This window comes from Rattus norvegicus, chromosome 7 (genome assembly GCF_021556685.1).
Source record: "Rattus norvegicus strain SHRSP/BbbUtx chromosome 7, alternate assembly SHRSP_T2T, whole genome shotgun sequence".
NCBI classification, from domain to species: Eukaryota; Metazoa; Chordata; class Mammalia; order Rodentia; family Muridae; genus Rattus; species Rattus norvegicus.
The window spans coordinates 136133140-136150868 of NC_141540.1; the positions used below are offsets into that span (position 1 = coordinate 136133140).

Below are 17729 nucleotides of genomic sequence, written 5' to 3' on the forward strand. Positions count from 1 at the left end.
AGGCAGAGGCAGAGGCAGAGGCAGAGGCAGAGGCAGAGGCAGAGGCAGAGGCAGAGGCAGAGGCAGAGGCAGAGGCAGAGGCAGAGGCAGAGGCAGAGGCAGAGGCAGAGGCAGAGACAGAGGAGGAAGAGGCAGATGAATCTCTGAGCTCGAAACCAGCCTGCTCTACAGAGTGAGTTCCAGGACAGCCAGGGCAACACTATATTGCACAGAGAAACTCTGCCTCAAACAAACAAACAAAAGAAAAACAAAAAAAGAAAGTAGTTTATTCTAAGCTCTGGACTCTAAAGACTTATTAGGCTTATTATTGACAATTTAATTCATGTATATTATATATTCTCATTACCCATGTCACCTGCCCTCTTTTCTCTCTACCATGCCCACCATCAGTTTCTCTCAGATTCATGACTTTTGGTTTTGTGACCTATTCTATTTAACCAGGACCGTCTGTGTGCAGTTATCAATCGCCACACAACTGAAGACAAAGCCTCCCTTCTCCCTTCTCCCTGAATCTCCCTTGTTCCCTGAGCAGACAGCTCACCCCTAAGGAGAAGGAACCTGAGCCTCTCTTCTATCTCTGCCTGGCAGTAGCCATGCCCAGTACTGTGCAGACCTGAGGCAAGCACCCACAGCTGCTCTAATTTGCTGATTGAAAACAATTCTTTATGTTTGTCTGACTCAATTAATTTCTACTTCAAATGCATTAGTATCTTTTCTGGTTATCGACTTTATAAATGCTACCCAGTCCTTAATCACCGTATTATGGCTCTCTGCAGATTTGAAACAAGGATTCACTGAGCTTAAAATGAATGGCACCATAAAGGTGCTAACACAGTAGGATGTCAACACACATTATCGGTCCTTCAGCATCCATCAAGCCCGAGGGAAATGTGCCCAACAATATTTAAGGGATGAAGAAGATTAGGCATTTTGGAATTGTTTAAAAGCTGTTCAAAATGAAAATTACATCACTTAAATATAATTTTGTCAGAAGATGTGCATGGCAGTGTATAACCACCCCAGAAGAAGAAAGGTTTTATGAATAACAGGATTTTCACAGATTCCAGAGTCTTTTTGATGAGAAAGAAAAAATGGAACTTTTAGAAAGAGTGACACCAAGCACAGACGTTCCTGACACTTTCTTCCTTCTGTGGAAAGCCCTGCTCAATGAGATCTAAAATGCTGAAATGAAGCCTGAGTGGTGGGGTCCATCTTAAGTAGAGTACATGATCGTGGGTCATCCAACGAATTTTTAAATTGCCTAATGCATACTTTACCGAGAAAGCTGCAAGCTGCCTGGTAATTTACGGTTTCATCATATCTATCGGAGGACAAGAAGGACTTAAAATAAGCTCGTATCTATATAGCCAGGAATCACACACAGTTGAGAAAATCTCAGTGGGCCTCCTTATTTGTAATGAGTGGTGCCCACTTTCATCGGCTGGGGCACACTGCTGTCACTCACGGCCTGGACTATTTTCAATACCATTGCAGAATTACATTGAACTCCACTCCAACTTCCAATGAAACTTTACTGGTGCAATTTAATAGACCTTAGGAAGGCCGATGGGCCTGAGACAGTGCCATTCAAAGGAGGAAGAAAAATATTAAATGGAGAATGAATGTTATAAAATTATCATTTAAGTGTATAAAGACAAAAATAGAGTTATTAATGCCCCTTAAATTACTTAGAAAGTTGACTTCTCTTCATAATATACCTTCTTAAGATTAAGACTAAATATTTGGAAGCAAAATTCTCAAGAGAAAAATTGACATAATTTAAATTTTAAAATGTAAACTTTTCTTTGAGGGTCATTTTATTTCTTTCTTTTTTGCAAGTAACTTTTGCAAGTAACTAAATTAGGGTCATATTTCTTAAAATGCATTTCATTAACATTTTACAATGCCTGATGGGAAACGATTTCATGTAAAAAAAATTTTTTACTACCTATCCCAGTAGCTTGACACATAATCAAACTAAAATTTAAAAGCCAAAATCCTTTCTTTTTAACCTGAATTAAGACGAAAAGTATATGGAAATAATTCAGTCTTACGAGTACATAGGAAACTCCACAACTGAGGGCCCGTGTAGTGTTAGATCTCTGGATTTCCCCGTGTCTCGTCTGTTTTAGACAGTTGTGGCTCTCTATGAGAGAGATCTGGTGAGTTTTCACTCCTTTGCTTCCTGGAGTTGAGTTTGTGTATTTCGAAACTATCGCCTTTTCACTTTGTAAACCCTCCCCGTTTCTAAGAATCCTCCAGCTCATCTAGGACACTCTGTGTGTCCCTTCTTATTTGAGCTGTGCCGTTTTTAGTCCAATCCATCCCGAGTTCATTCCCACATCGGCAACGTAAAGAGCCGCCATAGAAGCATCAGACCCTGTGCGCACACACATATAGGTGCTTCCTCATAGAAAGATATTTTCCAAGTAGAAGAAAGGAGTGTGGCCTCATTTTCAACCTTTCAGACAAAAGTTAAGACAATGCTTGGGTTATTTATTAACCCAAAAATGTGAAAACTAGAATTGTCAGTCAGTCAAACTCCATTTATTATAAAAGATATCCAATAGGTATTTAAATCTGTTACACACACACACACACACACACACACACACACACACACACAGAGTTCGTTTGCTGCTCTGAGTGTTGGAGTCTGCATAGTGAAATCCCAGGGTCGCAGTGCATCTTCTAATGCGTAGAGGATTCACAGTCAGTGAAGCAGGTCACTTGTCAGCCAGAGACTCTCGCTCTGCAAGTCGCCCATGCCGTCTGCATCCTCGCTGCTGTGCATGCATGGTGTGTGCAGGGCTTTTGGAGATGCAGACCCAGCTTTCCATAAGATCCAATCTCTGCCACGAAGGTTGCGCAGATGCAGTCTGTGGAAGCTAATCCATCTTCCTCGGCCACTAGATTTTATCAGTGTGAAATTACGGTTGACTCCTGTCTTATAAAAGTGTAGGGTTCCAGTGGGATCTCCTATGCACAGGCTCCATAGCATGTGCGGTGATGGCAAGAACTCCTAATCTGGTACCGATGACTCTAACATCAGATACTAACACCTATAGCACAAAACCGACTCCAGTGTTTGCTACAGCCTGAAGCAGAGATCGTATCTAACACAGCCCAGCCTTTCTCTTTTCTTCCACTGTACTTTAGGCTTTAGGTCTCTGTCACTCACTGTCACTGTCTTTGCAAGTATATATGGAGCTCTGTGCATTCCTGTTAAGAACAAACTTTCCTATAAAAATAATGCATTTGTCCATTAGAAAGGAAGCCACATCGGTGACAAGAACAGTTTATGTGCTGGTGATAGATGAGGAGAGAGGGCATTCAGTAACTTTGTGGTGAGTACTAATTGGTTTGACAGCAGATATTAGGCATGGACTTATCATATTTTGGGTTGTGAGAGACCTAGTTATTCTCTGGAAGGACCCACTCACCCTGACTTTTGACCCAAATCCATTCAGGAGAATGGACTTGACCCTGTACAGGACTAAGACCCATCAATCAATGCACAACACTGGCCTAGACAAAATTACTTCTCCAATGCTAGCTAATGCAGGACACTGAAGTTCAGTCCTGGGACTTGTACTTATCTCATGAGGACACTAAGCATTTTCTTCTGCCGATGAACCATGGCAACATGAACACAAATATAAGCATATCAGTGAGAACACATGTAGCCCCAAGACCTCAGAGAGAGAGAGGTACTCTAGCCATGAGCTGGGTCTTCTGAGTCATACAGAATAAATCAACTGAAGTTGGTTTATTATCTATTTTGGAAGTTGTAGTGGTTTGAATATGCTTGGCCCATGGGAAGTGGTGCTTTTAGGAGGTGTGACCTTGTTAGAATAGGTGTGGCCTTGTTGGAGGAAATGTGTCACAGTTTAGGTGTGACTTTGAGGTCTCCTAATGCTCAGACTCCTCCAAGGACAGAAGAGAGCCTCCTCCTGGCTGCCTTAGGAACAAGATATAGAACTCTTGGCTCCTTCTCCAGCACCATGTTTTTCTGTGTGCCGCCATGCTTCCCGCCATAACGACAATGGACTGAACATCTGAACGGTAAGCCAACCTCAATTAAATGTTATCTTTTATAAAAGGTGCCTTGGTCACGGTGTCTCTTCACAACAATGAAACCTATACTAAGACAGGGTGTACAGACTTCATTTTCTGGGCAAGACATAGAATTCAGTGCTCTCAAATGCCCATTAAAAATGCTAATGTAGCTATGTGTAATCTGAAAGCTAATAAATTTCCCAGTGTTTTCTAAAGTGTAGATCAAGGGGTATAACAAGAAGACAGAATTTAAATGTCATTGGCCTTCTTCTGAGGCAACTAACGTCAATGTATAAATTCCACTGCTGAGCCATGAAGCCAATATTGACAACCATTGTAATATTATTACTAATACACAGATAAAAATGTCATGAAAGTAACTACTGAGTATCGTGGGGAGTAGGAATTACTCACAGGAAAGAGACAAACCCACATCATGTCCACATTGCTCCCCAACTCATAACTAAGAGGGCAAACAGGAAAAAGTCGTGTAAAGAGAGGGTGGGAATGTCAACAGAGGAGAAGGCGAGAGAGAGGGATGTACACATAAACCCACATCCACTGTGCATGTCTGAGAATCTCTCCTCTATCGCAGAAGCTCTGGCCTGTGCCTGTTGCCTACTTCCTTCCAAGGTTCCCAACAGTACAGAGAAGGGCTTCGGGCCCGGGTCCTCCTGCCTGTTGCTGTCAAAGGTGGCCCATGCAGAAGGCCTAGGGGACAGTGGGTTTGAGTTGGTTTCTAATTCTGCCCAAACTTCAGGGACAAGAACAAGAGTTTTGTGACATGATGGCCCTCAGGGACACCTATTAACCAGTTCTGAGCTACACGATCATTCAGAAGTGAACACTGTGTCTTTAACATTAGGTATGGGGCACAAAACTGGAGGCTATTTCTCCATGAATTTGTCATAACAGATGTGAAAGATTTGACTCAGATTTAAGACTTGGGAACTGGATTTTCTCATGTGAAAGTCAGAGAATGCCAGGAGATCCTTTACTTGTCCTGCATGTATGAGGTCAGACAAGCCTGAAATCCTTCGGGTTCTAAATGCTTTAAGAAGGGCCAACTCTAGGGGGATATGCATGTCTGTAAACCCAGTTGCTCAGGAGGCTGAGGCAGGAGAATTACAAACTGAAGGTCAGGTTGGGCAATTTAGAGGCCCTATTACTAATAAGGGAGTCAGGAGCAGGTCGTTTAATTTTAATTTGAGTTCAAGTATTTGTCTAAGTCTGACCTGCAAAGTCTAGGCCACTCAACATAGATGTTTAGGAAAAGTGATGTCATGGGCCCCACTTCCTATCAATTGGAGGTGAGGAATCATGGGAAACTCTGTCATTCTATGTAAACACATTTTTAATGTGAGCGGTTTAAATATGGAACAATGTCTTGTGGTTAATTTTCCATTTCTTCACTTGGGTTTTGAAACATATTAATGCTCAGAAATAGAGGTGATCAGACTGTCTCTCAATACCCGAGGCCATAGCTTGGCTTCTTGCACAGCTTGGCCAGCTCCACTCTAACTTCTGTGATGTTTACTTAAAGTCTGTGCAACCCCTTAGGCCTTCTACTGAATTGGGGACGGCCACTACTGTACTGTAGTTTCTGCTGCTTTGACAGAAATACTGCCCAAAACCAACTAAGGAAAGGAAAGAGTTAACTAGGCTACCAATCCCAGGACACAGTCCACCACTGAGGAAGCCACAAGAGGAACTTAGAGTCAGGCCCCTTGCTGTTACCTGCAGCAGGACCTTTCGCTCACATTGAGAACCACAGGGCAATGCTGCTTGATCAGTCAAGCTCATGTTTAGCTTTCCAACGGATCACAACCTCCTCCACAAGGAATGTTACCACTCACAGAGGACTGAGACCTCCTCATAAGTAGCAATGAGTATCCTAGTAAGAGCACCAGTGGAAGGGGAAGCCCTGGGTCCTGCTAAGACTGAACCCCCAGTGAACTAGACTGGTGGGGGGAGGGCGGCAATGGGGGGAGGATGGGGAGGGGAACACCAATAAGAAAGGGGAAGGGGGGGCTGGGGATTTAGCTCAGTGGTAGAGCGCTTGCCTAGGAAGCACAAGGCCCTGGGTTCGGTCCCCAGCTCCGGAAAAAAGAACCAAAAAAAAAAAAAAAAAAGGAAGGGAAAGGGGAAGGGGGATGTTTGCCCAGAAACCGGGAAAGGGAATAACACTTGAAATGTATATAAGAAATACTCAAGTTAATAAAAAAATAAAATAAATAAATAAATAAAATAAAATAAAATCAAGATAATCCCCCGGCAAGCATGTCCCTAGACAAATCCAATCTCAGCAATCCCTCAAGACTCTCTTCTCAGAGGGCTCTAGAGTGTGTCAGGTTGACAGTTATGCATCAAGTTAAAGCCAGTTATGTCCAAGTTTTCTGCAGTTTCTTCTTGTCTATGGTGGCGTTTAACCCTGCTTCCCTTGAATTTTGACTGACTTTTGGTTGCCTTGGACAATGGAATATGGGATAAGTGATACTGTATTAACACCAGACTTCCATAAAACTCTCCAGTCACCATTAAACTAGCCTGACAGGTGTCCTGCCTGACAAGGCATGAGGAAATGGCCTGAGGCTATGTGAGGGGGGACAGTGACTGTGTTACAAGACTGTGTCTAGATTCTCAGCCATTTCTACCAAGACACTAGGCCTAGAGTAAGACCTTCCTAAAAGAGTCAGTCCTGCCCAGCTTCTAACTAACATTACAAAGTGCCACCAGTCCACATTTGAAGAAGTAGAACCATTCAGTCAGCCTGCCTGAACGTCTCTGACCTAAACGCTGACATCCACAATAAAGACATTATCTTGAGGTGCTGAGTTTGAGGAAAGTTTGCTCTTCAGCAATGGTTTACAGTTCCATAAAGTGTGTTCCTTCTTACATTAGCTGAGAAGGCACCCAGGACACATTTTATTAAGAACCCTAACTAACTGTGTCTGCACGTAAGTGTAAGAAGTATCATGGCTACTACCCACAACTGGCTGCCAAAAATGCTCTGGTAGGGCTGCAAACCCAAAGTCCCAAATGAATGACTGAAATGAGCATTGTTGAGTTTGATCAGCTTGCAGACATGCTCTGCCAAGGCTCTGACTCGGTGCTGAGGGTGAAAGCCACAGTGGTCTGCACTGTTTATCTGGTTGAGGGCAGTCTTTGTAGTTGCCAACAGATACCTTGAAAGTTTTTTTCTGGGAAGACCAGCTCTTAAGACATCGTGCAGTTTCTAGAGACCCACATGCAGAACAGAGATTTTATTTTAAATCTTTAGGCTAAAACAATGGATCGCATGGAAAACAAAAAATCCCTTGCTGCCAAGCCCGCTGATGGATTCAATCCCTGTAACATAGACGGTGGAAGGAGAGAACCAATCCCAGTAATATGCATGGTGGAAGGGATCCCGGTAAGTGTGCTCTGGCCTCCACCCACCACTTGTGCAAATGAGGGGGTGGGAATACGTTTACATTTGGTTTTGGGTGTTTTTTATTATTGAATTATTTTATTTTTACATTCCAAATGTCACCCCCTCCTTCCTGGTAATGCTGTAACTTAAACGAAAACAAACTGGTATAGGTTTTCCAAAGTGTCCCTTTACTTTTTCCTCTGAAAGCTGCAGGACAAGCGCAGTCTCTATGTGTGCGCACACTGCACATGGGATGTTACTCTGTTCTAAATACATCATTGTGAACATTGACTACACTCCAGACATCACTCCAGGGTTAAGGTACAGTGACTCAGTCTTTCCCAGATGTGCACTGTCTGGAGCAGGAGGGGGACACACACATGTATAACCTAGGTTAACACAGGACAGGTCTCATAAGTGCTCTCACAAATGACCAAATCTTAAAAATCTATATAATAATTGCTTAACTGTAATGCTTGAACCAACAAATTTAAGAATCTCTAGGAGGGGAACTCATTGCCTCCTGAGGTAGCCCAGCACATCTGTGGATAGTTTTGCTGGTTGCTTACAAGGAACTGAAGTGCTAGGGGTACTTATGGCTTGAGGCTTATCAAGTCAGAGGCAACACAAAAGAAGTGTTGTGCACCTGGGCAGCCTGTCGCCTCTGTCGCTGTGAAGCCAATGCAGGACCAGGAGTGGACCTGGTGCAGGAAACCTAGTGCGGTCTGTCTCTGCACGTAGGTCAGCTGGAGAAACAAACCGAGGGGAAATGAGAGCAAACCTATCAGAAGGATAATTGTGTCCAGCAGTGGTGGGCTGACTCGGGTTTAGAGGTCAGACCCCGAGACAGGTACAGACATATGGCAAAAATGCCTGGGAGAATCTGTTAGAATTCAACATGGGGCTCAGGGCTTCCCACTGTGTTACAAATTCAGGTAAAATGTTATTAATCTTTGGGATTAATTCATCAAAATCTCTCATGCATATCAGTTATATTATCCTCCTACAATAACTCTTGTATATAAATCTTTTAAAGTGTTTTTATTTTTAATTGGCATCTAGCAATTGTGAATATTATGGGATGGCTTGTGACATTTCAATAAGATGCAGATGATACACAATGATTTGAGTAGGGTAATTGGCATATATATCACCTCAGACATATTCCATTTCTTTGTGTTAGGAGTGCTCCAAGCCCTTTCCATTAGGAAATTTGAAATACCCAATTAATTGTAATCCACGCAGATCTTACTGAGCCCCAGAAGACAGAAATCATTCTTCCCATCTGCCTGCATCCCTGGGTTTGGCAACCATCTTTCTTGTCATCCATTCTCTGTGCCTTCCTGAGATCTAGTGGCCACTATGCTGTTGCGCCCCCACCTTCGATGGTGGTTACTTTTTAACTCCTGTGGGTAAGTTTAAGCATGAGGCAGGTGTCTCTGTCTCCAGTTTGTTATTTAACGCACACTCTGCCCACGTCCTTGCCGGAGAGTGCTACTAGTTCATCAAACCTTACCTTTGCAAACCTTGCAGCAGCTGTGAGACAAGGCGATCTGATGAGACTCGGGGCAATCTAAAGCCGGGCAGCCGGCGTTCTCAACAAGCTTCATGGTCTGATCCTATTGGACGACAGAAAAGAGATGCCTGAAGGTTGGCAACTAGAACTTGACTGCAGGGTTACAGGCAGAAGGCTCCCCTCGGGCATTGGATCATACCGACATGGCACTAAGTCCCATCTGGCAAAACTTCATAGGGAGCCAGTGGGCCTGGGTGTCAGAGGCCAGTGCACTCTAGCCAGGCCAGCAACATCCAGATACCTATGTAAGCCTGGAAGTGTGTATCCGTTTTCCAACAGATTTATAAATATAGTGACAAGCATAAGCAAAGACGGGGCTCGGGTTACAGTAACAGTACACTCTGAATTCAGCACATGTCAAACCAGCAAATTAAGCTGGGATTTTTGTATAAGTTTGCTTCAAAGCTCTGTTTAAAAAAAGAGTCTTGCTGGGTGTTGTAGCACATATCTGTCATTTGGGGGGCAGAATTCTGTGACATCAAGACCAACCTGGTCTACTTAGCAAGATCCAAGCCAATGAGGGCTACACAATAAGACCCAATGTGTATGTGTATATGTGTGTGTGTATATGTCTGTCTGTCTCTGTCTCTGTCTCTGTCTCTCTCTGTCTCTGTCTCTGTCTGTCTCTGTCTCTCTTTCTCTCTGTGTGTGTGTGTATCTGTCTGTCTCTGTCTCTGTCTCTCTGTCTCTCTCTCTGTCTCTGTCTCTTTCTTTCTCTGTGTGTGTGTGTATGTGTGTGTGTGTGTGTGTGTGTGTGTGAGAGAGAGAGAGAGAGAGAGAGAGAGAGAGAGAGAGAGAGAGAGACAGGAAAGGAATGGGAGGGACAGAGAGAGGGGAGTGAAGAGGGGAGGGAAGGAAACACTTTCTGACTCACAGATGAATTTGTAGAGAATACTGATGTGTTCTTACTCAAAACTACCACGAAAATGAGGGTCAAATGTGTGACTTGTAGGCCAATGTTTAAGGATATTTTCCTGGCACACAACTGGAATTCTTGAATGAAAAAAAAAATAAATGTAACATCATCCTCATGATCAGGAAGTTCTAGCAACCAAATAGATGAAGAACTCTTGGAAGACAGAAAAATAGAATCTACTTTTTGGACACCTGGAGGAGCCACCCCCCAGAAGAAACACTTGGCTTCTTCTGCACTGTCATCTCTGGTCATCAAGGATCCTGACAGTGCCCCATATGCTGCCGGTGCAGAGGAGGATACAGGCTTCCATTTTCACTGCTGCTTAATAGTGTGAGTTTTCTTTTCTATACATTGCCGGGAACCTTTTTCATGAGGATAATTCCAATAATTGCTTTTCCTGTCTTATATATGCAGATCATACTGTTTCTCCAAGAAAGGAGGAGAAGACGTGTATAAAGCGTACTCCAGCACTTCCTCTGCTCCAGCAGTCATTTCAACTCTGTTCTTATCTTCAGAACTGTGACATTGGTCTCTGCACCTAGTAAAGCCAAAGCCCCCTAGAACATATTTTCAAATCCGCAAGGCTGATGATAAAACAAAGAAGCCCTGGAGTTAGCAGGATAGATGGTGGAAATGTGGCAAGCCTGTCGGTTACTTAACGTTGTGAATACAGAAGCTAAGGGGCCCGAAGAAGGAGGAGACGATGGAGGACCTTAATGCCAAGAATTTAGTCAAGAATCACAAAACCAGGATGACTGACAGGGCTCTGCCATCCAGTCCACAGCCATGCTCTGGGACGTTGTAATGAACATGATTTTGCAGGCATTGCTCAAAGAATGGAAAGTGTATTCCATTAATTATTTTTTTAAAAAAAAAAAAAGTTCAAGTTGAATGATGTTTTAGATATATGGACTAAATACTGAAAGCTGAACTCAACCAATCATCTTTGTGCCTCACACTCCTGTTGGACATCACAGAGCTGAGAGGAGAGGAGACATGAACTTGTGTTTAAACCAAAGGGTACCACTCACCTGAGGAACACTGAGCACTTGCAGCGTTACCTGTATCTAGAACTCTAAGTGGGCTCATTTACAATGGATTACCTTATGCATATTTAGCACCACATAAGCAACTGTCCTAGCTTAAATGTCTCATCAACGTTATTAAATCTACAAATGCTAAGAGGCATCAAATGCCCTCAGGGGTTCAAACATACAGTGTATACTTTGGAATTAGAGGTCACATGTAGAGACCAACCAGAATGTGTCTGTGTGCTTCAAGCAGCATTGTTTGCTAGTTTCCTTTTCTTGTTTTGGAATGACTAGAGCAAACCCCAAATCAGGCCCCACCACGAGACTCGCCCTAGCGGGAATAGCATGGGGTGGGGATTCCCGGAAGAGGTCCCATCGGGAGACAGGAGCTTGTGATTCCTCTTTAAGAGAGGAACCGCATCATGGGGACGTAAATTATAAATACATAAATAAATAAATAAATAAATAAATAAATAAATAAATAAATAAATAAATAAATAAGCAAGCAAGCCAGCCAGCCTCTGGGGTACACTATAAAGACAAGAATCCACAGCCCCAGTCCCTCCTGACATAGGTCTGCCTCTCAACATCTGACTGGCTTATGTTCACACATTCTCTGATGGATGTGCATGAAATGTGCCTATCTCCTTGGAAACCTCAGATATCCTGGAAAAACCTTCAGGACTTTCTTTTCCCCAGCCCTTAGTAATTCTATAGCTAGTAGTTTATTGACACAATCGGATTAAATTATTTATATTAGATTTTAATACTACATGTGATCTCTAGATTGTCAAATCCACACACAAGGGACATTCAAAGGGGAATTTAAAGCTCAAATGAAAAATTAGCTTTGACCGATGTGGTGTTTTCCTGTGCTCTTCTGCTCTTTGACCTTGTACCTGGAAAGCCAACCCCATTTCCTGTGGCTCTGCACATGCCCTCACGCCAACTTCCACAGGACAGAGACAGTCTACAGGATTTGCTTCAAGGATCTATTTAAAATCAATATCAATGATATCAAGGTTTACTAGATTGTTTCGTGTTTTACTTTCCATTAGTTGAGTGATATTTCTCAACCATGAAAGTCAACAAGTGGATTCTATCCTCTCTTCCTTTGTCTTCACAACAGTGATCAAGGAGTTGATTTGAACTTGAAACTTTTCAGTTCCATAATACTGACTTGACCAAGTAACTTTTTATTTGTTGTAAAGTTGTTTTAATAACAAGTATGTTACATGCTTGAAAAGGTCATGGAAATTTGTTCCTGTTTGAATGGTCACTGAGAGTCCGACTTTCTCTTTGAGTTAGGATTTGAAAGGAGCATTGTTAGAGGGGAGTTTGTAAAGAAACATTCACGGTGTTCACATAGTCGGGGTGATTCTGGGAGGCCCCTGGGAGCCAGCTTACCTTGCATTCATACAAGACGCACATTCCGGAAGCTGAGAAGACTGTGCTCCTTTCTCCCTCAAAGTAGCTCCGCCCCTGGAACTGGCAGGTGGCTTTAAAGAGACACCAGAGTCTTGTTAGGAACCGTGGTTCAGAGATGTGCAGACCATTTCCTTACTACTTCACTTCCTTTACGACTCAATCACTAAAACTGTACCCTCAGTCTCCTGTGAGGACCATGTAAACCTTAATTAGTGCCACACCAATTAACCTGAGAGGGTGAGAAGAGGCACAAAGGGGGAAACGAGGTACGCCAAGGTGCCAGACTAGGACTCTGGAAAGGACCTTTGGAGGCTGATATTTTTTTTAAGTTTCATACACTTAAAACACATAGAAATGACATATTTATATGAAAACACCTTTGTGAAACTCAGTACACAATGAATAGACACAAATTTAAAAAGGAAGAAAACAGGTGCTGGCCAGGGTAGCAGGTCAGTGCCTAGCTCATCAGAGAGGCTTCCCCTTGCATCAGAGAAGCTGGGGACAAGTGCAGAGACCCACAACTGTCAAGACCTCAGAACACTCAACTGGAGAGGGGGTGTCTCTATCAAATCCCCTCCTCATGGCTCAGGGAACCTTGTGGGAGAAGAGACTGAGGGGATGGAGGACCAACAGGAACAATACATCTGTGATCTCACAGAGACTGGGGCAGCAGGTACACGGCCTGCACAGGGCTGCATCAGATGGAGTCCTGGAGCTGAAGGGAGAAGTGGGCACATGGTCCCACCCCTAACCCAGAAGTTATCTCCAATGGAGAACCACTTGCAAATGGACTTGCAAATGGACATTTCTTTTTCTCCACTGGGACTCCATAGGGACACAAACTACTCTTAAGGATAGACTAGATACAGCGCAGTGGATGGCCAACAGGAAATGAATCCAATAGCATCTTTGGAGTTTTCTTCGTCTCAAAATGTGTCAAGATCTTAAACGTTTTATCTTGATTTTTATTTCTATTTCACTTGTTTATATTTTTCTTTCCTTTTACCCTACATGTCCTTTGCATATATATGCTAGCTCCCGGTTTCATGTTTTTAGGAGATCCCTGTGGACTGGGAAGGACAAGGGCTCTCTCTGCATACCCATCTTGGGCTTTTTCCTTCTGTTTGTCCTGTATGTTAGTGTTTGTTCTAACATATTACATTATATTATATCCGATCATATTAATTTCCTTAGCAGCCTGTTTTGTAATAAGAGACTGAGGGAGACAAATAGATGTGGATGAGTGAAGGTGGAGAGGAACTGGGAGGAGAAGGAGAAAAGCTCTATTTTCAATAAAAAGGGGAAAAACAACAAAGATTGCAGCTATCTGATTGGCTGATGGCAGGCGCGCTCCTTGAGAACCCTAAGTGGGCACGTGGGTGGCAACAACCGCCTGGCCCATCTTAATATGCTACAGGATTTTAGGGCGAATAAGGAAGCCCCTTTCATTTCAACATGCGCATGTAAGCTTTATGGCTTTTAGTCTGCACTACTTTACATGAATATTTGTGAGTTGAGACACCCCACTTAAGATATTGGGATGAATTAATAAATATGGGCCCACCTTGCTTCTATCTCAATGACAGAAAAATTTTAAATGCAACTCAGAAACTTGGACGTATGGTGTAAATAGTTAAGGGGCACAGATCTCTAGTCATTTCTTTATGAAACTTGCAAACTACTTAAAATTGAACTAACAAAGGTTTCTCTTACTTTGAAATGATCAGTTCACACTACACATATTTACTTGTGTCTGGTCAGAGCCTGAGTCCCTCTCACACTGAGCAGCCTGGGCTCCCCCCACACTGAGTTCCCTAGGCTCCCCCACACTGAGCAGCCTGGGTTTCCCCACCCCCCTACTGAGTTCCCTGGGCTCTCCCCACACTGAGTGGCCTGACCTTAGGATCATTATCTGGCTTCGGGTCTTAGACTCTCAACTGATTTTGCTTTGCAATTTTGCATCGTTTTCTTTGAAAGCACCCATCATAGATGCACACATTCCCACTCCCCCCCACCCTAGGCATGCAAATCCAGCCCAAGAGGACTGGCTTAGGGACAGATGGACATGATTGTCTGATGCAGAACTGGCTTAGGGACAGATGGACATGACAGTCTGATGCAGACAGTTTCTAGCACTTTGTTCTTCAATTTTAATAAATTCACCTTCTCCTCCATGCGACTTACAATGTCAATGCCTATCTTTCCTTTAACTTCTGCCTATATGAATCAAAAATATCGTTTTGCTCTTTGAGATTTATATTTCCTCCCATATTTAAAAATATAACTTGTCAATGGCAATTGATAAGATTGAAATCAGATATATTTGGACTGATATTATTATATAAATATTAATGCCAAAGTTTGTAATTTAATTTTCATCTTTTAAAACTTAGCTGCTCACTTAAAGGAATATATTTAAATGGTGGGAACATGCAGATTTTTAAAGAGCCATTCTTCAGCTGATCCCCTTACTCAGCTATAACAAACTCAACTACATAAATACATCTTCTAGTTATAAATTTTGGGGAGCCAGCTGAAAAATATTACAACTTAATTATATAAATTATGTTACAGGCTGGCTGAAAGTTGCTCACTCATGAATATTTAAAATGAAACAACTGATATGTCAGTTGTACACTGTATGTCAAATTATAGACTGAAATAGCATATGTGTTTACTTAATAAATGCAACTGACTGCTAAATATTTCTTCAGTGTGTAACTTAAAGTGTTTGGTTTATTTTTCTTAGTAAATCCCATAAACTCAGTGTTCCAGGATCTGACCTACTGCACATCCGCTTACACTTATACATGCTGCATTTTATAAGCGAATGAAAGGCGAAGCTTTCTAACGTCTCTTCAGCACCAAGGTTTTTAAGCTTACTGCAAGACTCAGTAGCTGCAGCTTCTTTTATTACAAGGGCAAGTAGTAGAAAAATATCGCAGTGCTGTGGCCTTTGTTGAACAGAGGTGAAAGGAAACTGGGTGAAATCACAAGGGTGAATTCTCCTCATGCAAATTCTTAGAATAATTGAGTAGTCATTCAGAGCGGATGGACCTTCTGCTCAAAACTCTCAATTCAAGAGACACAAATAGGCAACTTGTGGGACAATGGGACACCTAAGGGAGCTGTGCAGAGAGGGAGCACAAAGTGACTCTACTCCCTTTCAGGCAACAGGCAGGGATGCCAAGCTTGGCTTAGGGGGAACCCAAAGTGAGTTCTTTCCTCACTTGGATTTTGATGAGTTACTCTGATCTTCAATATTTATGTGGAATATCCACGGTGCCAACAGGATTTGCTTTTCCTGTGTTTTGTAAAAGAAATAGCGAAGAAACTCAGAGAAGCTATAAAGACTTCTGAAAACATGGGTGGTATGAATCTAAACACCAACATTAAAGGGTCTGGGGCTTCTCAGAAAGACGCCAGTGAAGTAGAACACAATCATCTACAGCTCATTAGAAACTGTGCCCTAGCTCCTCTGACGTGCCTGTGCCCTGCAGGTGCCAGGACTCCAACATAAATGAGCTGTGACCCCTGCATTGCTATTTAGTAGACAGACAGACAGACAGACCCTACCTATGGCTCATTTCAATAGAATTCAAACTGATATTCTACAAGGAAAGAACTCATAAATAATAAACAAAGTAGACGGGTAGATCGATCCGGGAAGAGTGACAGATGGACAGAGGTTGAGGAAGAACACACTAACCAAGGAACCAGACACTAGATCACAGCAGGTCATCGCTGACTGTGTCTAATCCAGGGGAGGAGGAAAAGGTTTCAGGGCAGCGGATCTGAGTTATGCCTGAACGGCTGTCTAGGAGCTGGGCAGTGACCAGGATCACCCTAGTACAGAGAAAGAGGCAGTAAGGAAATACAGCCAGTTCTTTCCCTCAGGCATTCCAGTTCTTTGCCAGGACCTCATACTGGGAATGCACACAAAACCAGTGCCAGGACAATGTCAACCACAGAAGCCAGGCTTCTAGAATTCAGAGTAGGAAAGACAATGGAACTGGGGACAAAGAGCTCCGAAAGGTTGCTCACTGTGGACCTTTAAGAGGTCTCCTCACAAGCAGAGACCCAAAGAAGAGCAGGAAAGAGTAAAATGCTGAATGAACAAGTTTTGAAGAAAGAACACAGACTTCTTTTTTTTTTAATGTAGGTTTTGATGGATAGCCAGAGGGTAAAATTGGACACTGAGCCCAAGGAAGACCTAGGAGCCAAGGTGAATGAGTTCCATATTGTGTTTTCAACCAAGTTCTTCCCATGAAAGTCTGAAAGTCTCAGGGATGGCTGTGATGCTGCAATGTGAGACCAGATCCAGATTCCCAGAACTGAAGAGCATCTGCCATTCCCCAGTGATCTGCCAGGATACAAGTTCCCTTCCTAGAACTTCGCATCAGTGAGCTCTGTTTTAATTTAATTGCATGCCAGGGTCTATAGTCAGAAAGCCTTCATTTCTTTCCTAATGTCATTGCAGATCCGGAAGTGTGTCTGAGTGCATATACATCAGTAACTTCCCTGTGACTCAGCCTATAGCCCTAAGCTTCAAAACCTTTAACTGTTGGAAGCATGATGCTGTGATTATGACATTAAAAATCCATGTTGAACTGTTAGATTGCATGTAGCTTACGATGTGATAAAGTGAAACTCCATATATCTCCACATACGGATCATCTGAGAGGATGTGTTCAGTCATTCAGTCATTTCACTTTGTTTATGAAGCAGCTAACCCCTCTGAAGTCAGAAGAGGTCACAGCAGTTGGCCCACATCAGTGGCAATGCTTCCTCTGACTGTGACCTATCACAGTCACTATCATTGCTGTTCCTGTCACTCTGAGGAGTGCTGTTAGGGTCATGAATTATGCGATTTTTGTCAGCCAGAATTTCACATGCGCAACCTCTTCAGAATTAACTAGCAACACTCATGACAGCATTGGGAAAATCGATAGGGTGATACCACAATAGGTATATACATTTTACCAAAGCTATGGTACACACCATGCATTCCAGTCTCTGGTACCATAATTATAGAGGAACCTGCAAAAGTAATTCATGTTAATTACTTTTACTCCCACCCATTAGGACAGTGCAAATAGCATCTTGGAAAGGCCTGAGACAAAATTGAGGCAGAAGTGACAGTTGTCAGTTGTTAGAAAGTGGGAAATGACGAATAACCACAGCCTGAGAAACAGATAAGTAAAAGAAGCCAGTAAAACTGTGAAAATTCGAAATTGCACAATAAAATCCTGATTTACTGGTATTTAATGCAGAGCTACGAACTATAATTTCCCCCAGTGAATT

General features: G+C 42.8%; 1 protein-coding gene across 2 annotated transcripts in view; it reads right to left on the reverse strand.

The window, feature by feature from the left end:
* Nell2 (neural EGFL like 2) overlaps window positions 1–17729 on the reverse strand; it is a 319573-nt gene that overhangs the window by 171054 nt on the left and 130790 nt on the right. For both annotated transcript variants that reach the window (NM_031070.3, XM_087559210.1), the window contains 2 exon segments: window positions 8988–9090; window positions 12402–12493. In NM_031070.3, the coding sequence (NP_112332.2) occupies window positions 8988–9090; window positions 12402–12493 (195 nt within the window).